Genomic DNA, 12,659 nt, shown 5'->3' on the forward strand with positions numbered 1-12,659 from the left:
GGTCTAGTCGCCAAATCGTGGTCTCCTGCGTGGCCAGTTGCCTCCCAATGGAATAATGGATGGAACGGATATTATGGTGGTGTGAACAAGTTGAACTCCTGGGGACTTCCATGGGCAGGTTATGGTGCTGGTGCCTACGGATGGGGAAGTCATGGACTCGCTCATACTGTTGTGCCAGTATCGAAGCAGATTGCTTCCACACCAGGATCGCTCCACGTTGCCCCAGTGCCACTCGATGGAGTGAAAGCTGTTTTGCATTGAGGATGATAAGAGAAATTGTATGGACTTAAATTGTATTGAAATGGATGTGACAAATACAGATATTTGCATGATTAAGTAATTGCGTGTACCTTTCTTTATTTATTTCATCACGAATGAAATAACAATTGAAATGCGATTCTTAATATTTTGTTTTGCAAATCAAGTTGTGTTTAAAATGGCGAGATAAGTGTATGAAATTTGAAATTTGGGTCAGCATCATCCAAAGGGTTGGACAAAAATATCCTTCAGGTTTTATTTGTAAATTAGTACATAATTTCAATGACTAAATGACTAAACGTATAGACAGAGAAATTTTTTCATATACAGTAGAACCCCGTTTACCCGCGAAATAGTCGGGTAAGGTCATCGCGTATAACGAAAATCGCCAAATAAAGGGCTAAACATTGCAAATACGAAAAAAATATTTTTTAGCATGAAAACTAAGTATCATCAATACAGAAATCATTCAACTATTCATCTGTAAGGTCGTGCGCACCAATGATCAGATAGTGTGAAAACCATGACCAAAACAAAATAGCAAGATCAGTATGACTCACTGACAAATTTCGGGAAGGTCTATAAATTTACTAGGTAACTCGCGGATAATCGGGGTTCTACTGTATTTAAAACAAAAATATTATTGAAATATAGCATTTTAAAATTTCTTGTATCCTAACATTACCAATCTAATTTATTCAAAACTTTGATCGATTGGCATTTCGACATTGTTGTTTTTGATGAGGAGACCTGGAGATCCTATCACTCAGATAGATGGAATAATCTCTGAAACATAAAAGACAAATTTAAAGCCAACACGTCTAAGGATTTGGCCGCACCATCTCAAATAGCTGTGAAACATTGTGGATATAAAGATATGGGTCATTTAAGAACTTTGCATACTTGAAAAATATTCAAAAAAGTATAAGACAACTTCACGAAAAAGGCCAATTTTTTTCTTAATATTTTAGAAAAATATATAACACAAAAACTGTAATACCTACAAAATAGTGGTCTAAGGATGAAATGTGAAAAATTGCTTAAATTTACATAAAAAATTTTGCTGAAAAATCCTGAAAAAATATTGCTTTACTCGAAACATTTTTGTGTGTTAATTCTCGCGTTTGACATGTTCTTGACGAGTTAAACATAAATAGGATTTTTTTGAAGAGAGGGGCGGAGTGTCTATCTACGATAGGAACCTTATATATATATATATATATATATATATATATATATATATATATATATATATATATATATATATATATATATATATATATATATACTAGCTGACTAGGCAAACGTTGTTCTGCCAAATAAATTATTTCTAGTGAATATTTGGGGTGTTGAATAAAAAACACTATTGTATTGTAAGTGTGTTTGAATAAATCGAATGTGACCGATAAAAAAAACCAATTAAATGATTTGAACGAAAGGTTATATGATGTTTCTTGGTGTATTTCATTAACGTAACTGACATGTTTGATCTCTTAAAAGTTAAACGTCAATAAAAAAAAGTAATATAAGTTTGTCGTAAAGTAGAAAAAATGGAATATAGAAAATCAATATTTATTGCTGTCTCCTTGTTAGAAAATACGTGCATGTGATTTTCAACATGGCTTAGTTTATAACAGCTTGGTCTCGTTCATAAATTGGAAAACAGCGATACGCCCGCTAACTTCAATGGAGCTGATTAATCGGCCTGTTTGGAATCGCGTTATTTTATCGTTGTCATTCAATCGAGGAGTATTCACATCGGTAATCTAAGTTTGAAACACAGCCATATTGCTTCCTTTATTCATGGATGTTTTTATTACTCTTCACCGATTTGTAGAACTCAATATTCATATATGCATATGAGTGATCGGATTTTACAATTTGATCGAAATCGGCTTTTACACTCTTAAATTCGTTCGCCTTGTCGCGAAACAATGGTCAAAATAAGTCAATTTACTTTCTATCTGATCGGCATAATTCCGGAAATAATTCTAAATTGTTGAAATTTGAATGAAAATTATTATTCGATTTCGTTTGGATCCTAAATTTGTTTTGAATGTGTTTGAATGCTAAATTTTGCGTGTTTATTCCTCCCGAAAAACCATTACTATTTTTGCTTGATAGAAATGGAACATGGAGACCAATGTTGTTTGCGTCGAATTGCGTGGCAAGGTTGTCACATTTGCTCAACTCGATTGGACTTGAGCTTGAACAGAATGCAAAATTGCGCTTTTTCCATTCAACAGAATACAACCAACAATATGTGGGGACGAATACGATCGAACTTCGTTTTGTGTTTGAACACACGCGCAATGTCATGACAATGCATTGCGCTTTGGCCTGACTATAACTAAAGCTGTTTCGGCGTTGCTCATGATAGTGTCTCGCAAGTGAATGTATTATTCCTCGCACCACTTTTGTTGATTTTGTAGTAAGAATTGCAGTCGATCAATCTCTACCTTCGCGTATATGTCGACCATAAATTGTTGGCACAGCTTACGATATCTTGAATTGGCGTTTCTTGACCATGTCAAATCATATGATAAAAATAAAAATCCTTCGAGCGCGCCCTCTGTTTGTTTCGTCGCATGTTCATAAATATTAAATCAAAATGAGAAATGATGTTCATAATGAATTAAGTATCTGTGACGGGGTCTCGTTGGTCTAATGTTTATGCAAGAGATTTTTCGTTAAAGAAACCCTTAAAATATATAACTTACACTGTAGTCAGACGTATTCCACTCCAGAATACATTCAAGGCGTATTGTTCGTCATAGAAATCTCAACTATTTACTAATAAAAATGACGCAAGTAGTACTACGTTGAGAAGGCAAACCTTGGGAACGTTAGTGCCATTGAAGAAGAACATAGCGAGGGTCGTATGAACGGTGTGTGTCAACGATGAATTCCAGATTATTGTTTTTTCTTCGTATTAAATTTCTCGTGTCACCGTGCTATCATGATTCCAGCAGCACTTGTGCTTTGGATCTACACACGTGCTCTCCAGCTGTTGTTTTATCAGGGTTGATGGCAATAGCGTGATTGTCATTTTGTAATCCGAGCAAATGTGATTTGAAGAATTTCGATAACTCATTGTGCTCATTCAAAAAGGCTTCCAGCTCGTCGGAGATGCTCCCTGCTGAACCTCCTCGTGCGCCTCCATGTTGGTTCCATCCTCCTCCATTTCCTCGTTTTCACTATGTACGCTTTCAAACTCGCTCCACTTCTCATCCAGTTTTTCTATCCGCGCTTGCAGTTGGTGGAAATCGGTGTCAGCGTTGTAGTTTTCAACGAACTTTTCGGTTCGGTGTATAAATCCGATGACGGACTCCCGGAGTTGCAGCTTCGCCTTTGCCTTCTTCCCCATGATGCCGATGTTGATGGATGTCGGACGAAGAACAACAACTGCGAGCCTATGAAAATAGGCCTTGTATATTTCCAAATATCCTTACAGGAACAATAATCCAGAAGCGTTGCCCGACCAATGCTTTCCAGGTGTACGCGACACCGATGATGGGAGCCGATGAAGTCACAATCCCAGCGATATATTGTGAATCAGCAATCCAGCAAACGCAGAGTAGTAAAATTCACGGTGCAACAATTAACCAGTCCTTTCGTGTTCGCGTGTAGTTCATTCAAGCAAGCTAGTACCGGATGGTATATCCACTGATCCAAATAATCGTCTCAAACCGGCGTGAAACAAATCAAATCTCCAAGTCACAGTAGTTTCCGTCGTGTATAATCCCGCCGTACATGGAAATTTCGAGTTGAAATGCGCAGCAGGAACCAAAAAAAGAAAGATCCGGTAGATCTACCAAAATCAGCATAAATTATTGAACAGGTACTCACCGTTTGAGCCTGTACAATAGGCCTTGTATGCTGATGTTTTATGTTCCAATTGCTAGTCCACTTCAATGACTGATGGTAAGGTCCATTATCCTATAGCTGACTGATTGTTCTTGTTCACAATAGAAAGCACAATAGCTGCTTTGAACGTTCATGAAGAATGGCGTACCGCCGTGAAGAATGCCGTATTGTAATGCCGTAGAACAGCGACTGACGGCGATCAAAATGGCATGTCCGATGACCCTTTGACCTCAGGAAAAATCCTGGTCACGGCACCAATGTTCGGACCCGTCTTAGAATGTGGTCATCGGGTTTGGGCTCACCTGACCTTTTTCCCCTTCCTCCTGGTGAACAAGATTCAAAAGCGGCAAACAGCAAGCTAATCTTCACTAGTCCGTTATCCGATTCTACCCATCGGATATGAATGGATAAATGACGATGATCACCACCACTTCCAGTAGGGAACCACAAGGAGGAACAGCAGCGCATGAAACGGTTTCTTCCGTGGACGGAGAGATAAACGCACAAGAGATGAATCCAGAACGCACAAACTTTATTTCCGATTTTATTTTTAACGCGACAAAGATCTATGGCGGCCGACGTGGTTGGCGATATAATTGTGACTGACCTATTGGATATTGATTCTATTGGTTAAAAGCTCGCTACACAAAGTAGCTTTTACGGGGGGTACTCGGAAGGAGTATTACTAGAATCGCGCGCTGCAAGTGATGCGCGTGAACAAGATGAATTGATGTTACTTGTGTATTTGTAGATGGATGTTCAATGAAGCGGGCGTTACACCATCAGTCATTGAACAACTTAAATAAATTCGTTCTGTTGAAAAAACGAACAACGGTTAAATTATTAGAATATTTCTGACACAAAAATAATAAAATTGCAATTAAAAATAGGGAATTGGGGTCAACATTTAAGGTTATATGTATGGTATGAAGTCAAATTCTTGAAAAAAAATATCCAGATCTTTTTTTCTACATAGAGCCACCATATTCGGTATTAAATGTATGGTTATCGGTATCCTACCGGTATCATATATAGTTTACAACCTATTCTCATACCTACCAAGTATTTTGAGTATAATTTCATCAAAATCGGTCGAGCCGTTTCGGAGGAGTTCGGTAACAAACACCGTGACACGATATTTTTATATATATAGATATATATAGATTCGTTTGATAGCATGCTCCGGAAAACTGCAGAATATAGAAAGTTGTGTTCAAGAGATAATTGCATTGTTGTTGTGGGACTATGCAATAATTTTTATTAATTCGCTTGTTGATCATTTCGGATATAATTTTAGAATGCTACGAAATATTAGAAATAATACTTTAGTAGAATGTTTTGGTCGCCCTGCAAAGGGTTTTTGTAGAAGCCGTTGAGGATGGTCGATTTATGATTCATTCTTGCCCTCGCGAGAACAATATACAAGCTGGTTCGACTAAATGCGGTTACAGGGAAACCTGTTTTCATTTTCCATACGATCCTTTTTCGTGCAAGAATTGCATATGAATTAAAATCACTTAAAAAAGTTATAGTTATTTAAGTATTGTCTCACTGGAATCGCACCTCTAGACATTGTTCGTGCAACGTAAACCAACCAGCACCAAACAAGCATAGTCTAAAATTGCTCGCACACAGAGCCATTCACTGGTGGTTTGTAGCAACTGAAAAATATACACTATTCGCCATTTTGCACTATTCTTCAATTTATTTTTTCCGGTAAATATTATTGGCTTCGAAAACTGTGGCATTTCTTTATTATGCTCCAAATTATCAAATATGTCAACCTTGGTTTAGACAACTTTTTTATTATAGTGGCTTCAAACTACAAAGTTCAGTCGCCTTTAGCCTTCAAAACGAGCAATAAATCAATGAAGGATCCTGTGATTGAGCCCATAATTGTTCGCTTGATAAGCTGATGCGCAGTGGTTTTGCCTACGGAGACCCCCGTTGAAGAGTTTCTCCAGCGGAGTCCACTATTTATACCCTAGGGCAAAAATTCCTATCGTTACTTATATTTTCGCGGCTGCATGAGTCGCTTCTTATTAAGGATACAGGTGACAAATGACTAGAACGTATGTATAGGAAAATTCAAATTCTTTCAATCCATCTATCCACAGCAAAAATAACATTAACTTTATTTCATAAAAACGTGACATACTCAAAACATTAATTTGGCAATTAACACTCTGTTTCAACAATGTACATTTATTACAAAAAATGTTTAATTTAACAAAGTTTAATGGCTCTTTCTAGTTTTTTTTTTTTGAATATCAATACTTTGAGGAATAATAATTATTAAATGAATATAAAGTAACAAGAATACTTAAGCAATTATGCATCACAAATTATATTAAACGATGAATTCGAATAAAAAAAGTTCTCAAATTTATAGAATGAAAATCATGTTCATTAAATTAGAAAATCCATACTGCTGCTGAACATTCCGAATTTGAAATTGGGTGGCTTCTAGCGGATATACAAAGTTACAAAAATAAATAAATACAAAAAATATTTTAATGCCATTCAATTTTTATTTATAGTCCTCGATTAATCTCAAATTTGCGACAAAAGTATTTCCAACGTGGCAGTTATTCAACGACAAATCAGTTCAAATAGTTCCTGGGGCTGGCGCAAGATTGAGCTGCTTCTGGGAGATAGCATGGCCGGCAAGTGGAGCAATATGAACAGCACCACGGTTTGCGTTTACGGAAACAGCTCCGGGAACAATTCCAGCATGATGAGCAACCGAGGCTACCGGTGCTCCCCGGTGGGCAGCGGCTGGCCAAGCTCCTCCCCAATGTCCGTCCCAATGAGCAGCAGCTGGCCACGCACCGTAAGCACCGGCATTCGACCAAGCGCCATCCCAATGGGCTGCTGGCCACGATGGAACATTAGCCTGGACAACGGTTCCCCATGGTCCCCAGCTGGCTTCTGCGGCAACGGCGAAAGCGATGACAACAGCAGCAATAATGGACTAGAATCGAAATAATACATTTCTGGTTATCACATTGCTCAGTTATGATAAAAACAATTTACCTTCATTTTGAATTTTGTTTGGGAGACTGAGGCTCTGAACACTGGAACACAATAACTGTTTATGCTGTAATCAAGATCCTGGCTGTTGCTTTTATACCAGCACAGAATTCTTCGCTGGTGAACCATGAATGGTTACCACAATCTCCGGATGGATGTATCCAATCATATTATTGACATAGGCGGGAAAGTAAAAGCAAAAGTATTGAGCTAGAATCGCGTCCATGCGTAACGTATTAAGTATATTTTATCCGTAACTGGAAAAATCTAGTATCCCAAGAACAATTTAATAAGCAGCTTGAATGTATATGCAACTATAATCGTACGAACTTTGGGGATATCCTCAAAAGTATTTATGCGGAAAAGGTAGCATAGCGTATAATGATTTCTTGACAATAGTCCAGCTCGTTTCGTCTATAATTTGCCCATCTGCATATTATCGGCAAATTCAATCAGCAGAGTTCCGTGTGTACATAGCTCACCAATTCAGGTGCATGAAAACTCATACAGAAATTCTAGTATTGATTGTATAATCCAGCTTAAATTGACATTTGATCGGTTAAATGAATAGATAAGGAAAAATACCGGCTCAATGTCCACCATGAGTCGATTTACAATCATCGGAGCCATGCCGAATTGAATAGCCACTGCCCAGGTGCTCTCCGATTTTTTTTAACTTTATGCCCAACAATCCGAAATTACAACTTTCATTAGCACTAAACCTACCGATATTTGATGTATACCTATTCCTACCAAATTGTATATATATTACTATGTGTAGCGAAAAATATATTATTTAGCACAATTTGGCAAGGAGTAAATGTGAAAAATACATTGATGTATTTTCCAGGAAAAGTAGTAAGGGCATATGACAATGTGATAATGTTTTTTGTAGAGCAATTCTGACAAAATTTTAGAAGGGATCATTGACCCCGTCGAGGTAGGTTTAGTGTTAAAATATGACCACATTTAATTGTGAAAAATTGTGTGTTTCTTTATAAAAAACAAACTGTTTAATTAAAATATGGTGTTTGTCAAAGTTGTTGGACAACCAATTATCATTCTAGGAAAAATACCATTTCAAACACGTCATTCAAAAAATATTCACAAAAGTTGAATGTTATATTTATATTTCATATTCGACGGAAGAAAGATTACCAGTATGAGGACTTTAAAATATAAATTACATTTTTAATAGCATTCACTTATTCTACTAATGTGTGTCAATATTGATAAAACATTGATTTTATCAATATTGTTATCATCACAATATCATTCTGTTCAAATGAATATAACATTGACTAATTTATTCTGTTTTTTCCCTAAGAATTCATTAAAAAAAACACAATAACTACACTGTTTTGAAAATTTGTAAAAAAGCGGCGCTCAAATCACCGTCACTTGTGAACTAAACGTCATTACAATTTCGTTTCGTATCATGATTAACACTCCTATACTCGCGCATTGGTCTGTCAGACCGAGAAATCAATCATTCGTTCATTTCTCAGAAAATATCAACACTACGACTTTGCGATTCTCTCTAGCTTCGTTATTCGTCGTTCGTCATCGTTTAACGTATCGCATGTGTTGGTAAGAAGGGGGCATGTGTCACTTTTTTTACACTTTCGGTCTGACACACCGACGCGAGTATAGGAGTAACTTTTTTGGGCAAGTGCATTTTTTCATATTCTAGAATATTGTTGGATGAAATGTATAAATTAATTTTAGTGGCATGGAATATTTATTGAATATAATGCATAAGATCATTACCGGAATATTCTTATTTGATTTCAGTCCCTTTTGTAACCGGATTGAACGGATCCATATATTAACTATTCGTCGATATATTCGTCGTTAGATTCATACGTTCAAAAGCAAAACATAAATGTTTGACTTTCGTATAGTTATTCGCTAAATATAATGGTCATACATATACACACTTCTGAAAGAATTTCACTTGTGGAAGAATTGTAAACAGTAAACTATAAACTAGTCGGTAGCTTATGGTAATTTTAACAGTTACAGTTTCAGGAACACTTTTTTATAATGGACAATATCGACAAGAAAACAAGAAAAGGAAGTTCCTAGAAATCCTTTTATATCATCTTTTTATGCCCCATCTAGAAAAAGGCATTAATTCTTAGTTTAACAAGAAAACAGAAAACAGCTCTTTATACTTCCATGAATTATATTCAGCTGCTTACTTTTAATTAATAACAGTAAGAAATTCAAATTTCGTTATTTGTGTTGGAGTGTCAAAAAATACTCTACTTTAAAGAAGGCTGGATTAGATTACTATTAAAACATAATAAAGACGAAGGAAACGTATTTTTTGGAGTTTTTTCATTCAATCATACCCCATTCCTCATCGATCAATTGTAAGAGCCGGACGTCTATTGTTCGTGCTCTGTTAGTAATAAATCGAAGCTGTTTTTTTTCCTTCTTCTAAAGTGGTTTTTAGTTGGTTTTTTTCTGCTTTCGTCGCAAGTGAACTGCACCAAAAGCAACAGGACGCGCCTCTCTGGGAAGCCCGGATCGGTGGCCTGTTCATTCGTTCCACTGAACGCCGTCAACAAAACAGAGAAGTACAACAATAGATTTTGCCGTCGCGCTATAGTGTTTACCTTGTAGCGCGCGGCTTTGTATCGCTCTCTAAATAGGGGTGTTCAAGGTTGTTCGGACACTTATAATTAATATTTTTTTTTTTGAAGAATTTTTTTTTGGAAAGCAATTTTAGTTTTGAAATATTTTTTTAGTTTACGTTAATTTTAAGTCTAAGTTAGTTTTAAGTTGAGTTTTTGCGCGCGCGTGTGTGTGTGTGTGCGTGTGTGTGAGAAAGTTTTTTTTTGTTTTTCATAGACGGTTGCGCACCGTTTGCGCAACCGTTATGGCGTCTGCTGATGCTATTGTTGCGCGGACGCGCTATTACCAACAGTCCTCAAAGGCACCATGGGTTGTTTTCTTTCGGCCCAAGGAGAAATCGTTGAGAACTCTTGACATTTCAAGAATTTGCTGCGTAAGTATCCGGATGTCTTGATACGTAAAGAGAGACCGGACAAACTGCGTGTAGAAGCACCGACTTTTGATGTGGCGAACAAGATTGTTGACCACGAGATTTTTAACAGGGAGTACCACATTTACATCCCTTCTCGAGATGTGGAGATAGAAGGCGTAGTCTCCGATGCGAGTCTGAGTGTTGAAGGATTGAAAAAAGCATCGGGTTGTTTTAAAAACTCCATAATTGGTGAGCTTGTGAAGATTCTGGATGTTAGGCAACTACATGTAGCATCTTTGGAAGACAACCAAAAAGTCTATAAGCCTTCACACTCGTTTCGGGTGACTTTCGCTGGTTGTGTTCTCCCGAACTATGTGAAAGTAGATAGTGTTTTTTTTCCGGTGCGCTTGTTTGTACCGCGGGTCTATAATTGCACCATCTGTAAAATTTTGGGACATTCTTCCAGCCATTGCGGCAACAAGTTCCGCTGCGGTAAATGTGGTGAAAAACACAGTGAGGATTCTTGTACACAAACATTGGAAAAATGTATCCACTGTGGCGAGAATCCTCACGCACTACAGGAGTGCCCAAAGTACAAACAGCACTCCGATAAAGTGAAGCGTTCTATCGCTGGAGACGCTCCAAGCGGACTTACGCTGAAATGCTCAAGGCCGCATCAGCCGCTCATGATGAAAACCAATTTTCGGTTTTGTCAACTCAAGAATTGGACTCTGATTCTGATGAGGATCACACTACGGCTGCACCAGAATCTTCGACAAAGGATGATTCTCAAAAAAGAAAACTCTCTTCACCAATGATGCACCGTAAGAAAGCTAAAATGATCCTCAGAAGACTGTCTAATTCCAAGGATAATGGTAAAAAAAACTAATCCGAAGACTCCTTCTCAGCCAATTCCTGGTTGCAGTAAGGATTATACGCCGTTACCCAGAAGAGAGAGAAACAAAAACGCTGCCCCTCGATCTTCTCATAGAAAATTCGCGTCCAATCGAGGATTGATAGCTTTTTCGGACATTGTGGACTTTATATTAAACACCCTCAATATTCAAGACCCCCGTAGAAGCCTTATTTCTGCCTTGCTTCCATCTCTGAAGTCTTATCTTAAGCAATTGACTGTTTCATGGCCCCTCCTTGCATCAATCATATCTTTCGATGGATAATTCACCTAACGTAGTAGGAGATATGATCAATGTGCTACAATGGAACTGCCGTAGTCTAGTGCCTAAACTAGACTCGTTCAAATTTCTACTTCAAAATTATGACTGTGATATATTCGCCCTTTCTGAAACATGGCTTTCTTCTGATACAGAACTCAACTTCCACGATTTTAACATTATTCGCCTGGATAGAAATGATTCTTATGGAGGAGTACTTTTGGGGATCAAAAAGTGCTACTCTTTCTATAAAATTCCTCTCCCAGCTCTATCAGACGTCGAAATTGTCGCGTGTCAAATAACGGCAAATAATAAAGAACTTTGCATAGCTTCAGTATACGTTCCTCCAAATACTAACATTAGCCGTAGTCAACTTTGGAATCTAGTCTCGGTTCTCTCATCCCCAGTTCTAATACTGGGTGACATGAACTCCCATGGTACTGGGTGGGGTGATCCTTATGATGACGCTAGAGCGGCTATTTTTTACGATTTATGTGACGATTTCAATTTAACTATCTTGAACACTGGTGAAGCGACACGAATTCCAAAACCTCCGGCTCGAGAAAGTCGACTCGACCTATCTTTTTGCTCAAGCTCGCTATCATTAGATTGTCAGTGGAAGGTCATCAATGATCCCCATGGTAGCGATCACTTGCCAATCAATATATCAATCAAGTGTAGCCCGCAATCCACTGAACCATCTCGAGTTCCATTTGATCTAACAAGGACCATCGACTGGCAAAAATTTGCAACGGCGGTAACAATTGGTGTCGAATCAATAGATATACTTCCACCATTGGAAGAATATCGATTTTTCGTAGATTTGATGTATAAAAACTCATTGGAAGCACAAAGAAGAAAAGTTCCAAGTGCTCCGTTTAAAAGAAAACCAGCTACTCCTGGCTGGGACGACGAATGCACAAAATTGTATTTGAAAAAATCGGATGCATTCAAAGCTTTTCGTAGACATGGAACATCCACACACTTCGAGGAATATTCAAAGCTTGAAATACAGCTGAAACAATTAATTAAAGCAAAAAAACGCGGTTATTGGCGCAATTTCATTGAAGGTCTTTCTCGTGAAACCTCAATACGTACCTTGTGGAGGGTAGCTCGCAACATGCGTAACCGCTCATCTACTAACGAGAGTGAGGAATACTCCAACCGATGGATATTCGATTTCGCTAAAAAGGTTTGTCCAGACTCAGTTCCAGCCCAACATATTCTTCGAGAAACGTCTCTAAGCGGTGGACCTCTGGACAGACCATTCTCAATGCTGGAATTTTCTATGGCTCTTCTTTCATCGAACAACTCTTCACCCGGAAGCGATATGA

General features: G+C 37.8%; 1 protein-coding gene across 1 annotated transcript; it reads right to left on the reverse strand.

Annotated features, from left to right (window-relative positions):
• Positions 1–6,600: 6,600 nt before the first annotated feature.
• Positions 6,601–7,211, reverse strand: LOC129779983 (adult cuticle protein 1-like). The gene is made up of 2 exons (XM_055787804.1): positions 7,162–7,211; positions 6,601–7,099 (listed from the first exon to the last, which is right to left on the reverse strand). Exons 1-2 carry the CDS (start codon positions 7,165–7,167, stop codon positions 6,734–6,736), a joined length of 372 nt encoding a protein of 123 aa, XP_055643779.1. The 5' UTR covers positions 7,168–7,211; the 3' UTR covers positions 6,601–6,733.
• Between the last annotated feature and the right edge of the window lie 5,448 nt (positions 7,212–12,659).

Source organism: Toxorhynchites rutilus, chromosome 3 (genome assembly GCF_029784135.1).
Source record: "Toxorhynchites rutilus septentrionalis strain SRP chromosome 3, ASM2978413v1, whole genome shotgun sequence".
NCBI classification, from domain to species: domain Eukaryota; kingdom Metazoa; phylum Arthropoda; class Insecta; order Diptera; family Culicidae; genus Toxorhynchites; species Toxorhynchites rutilus.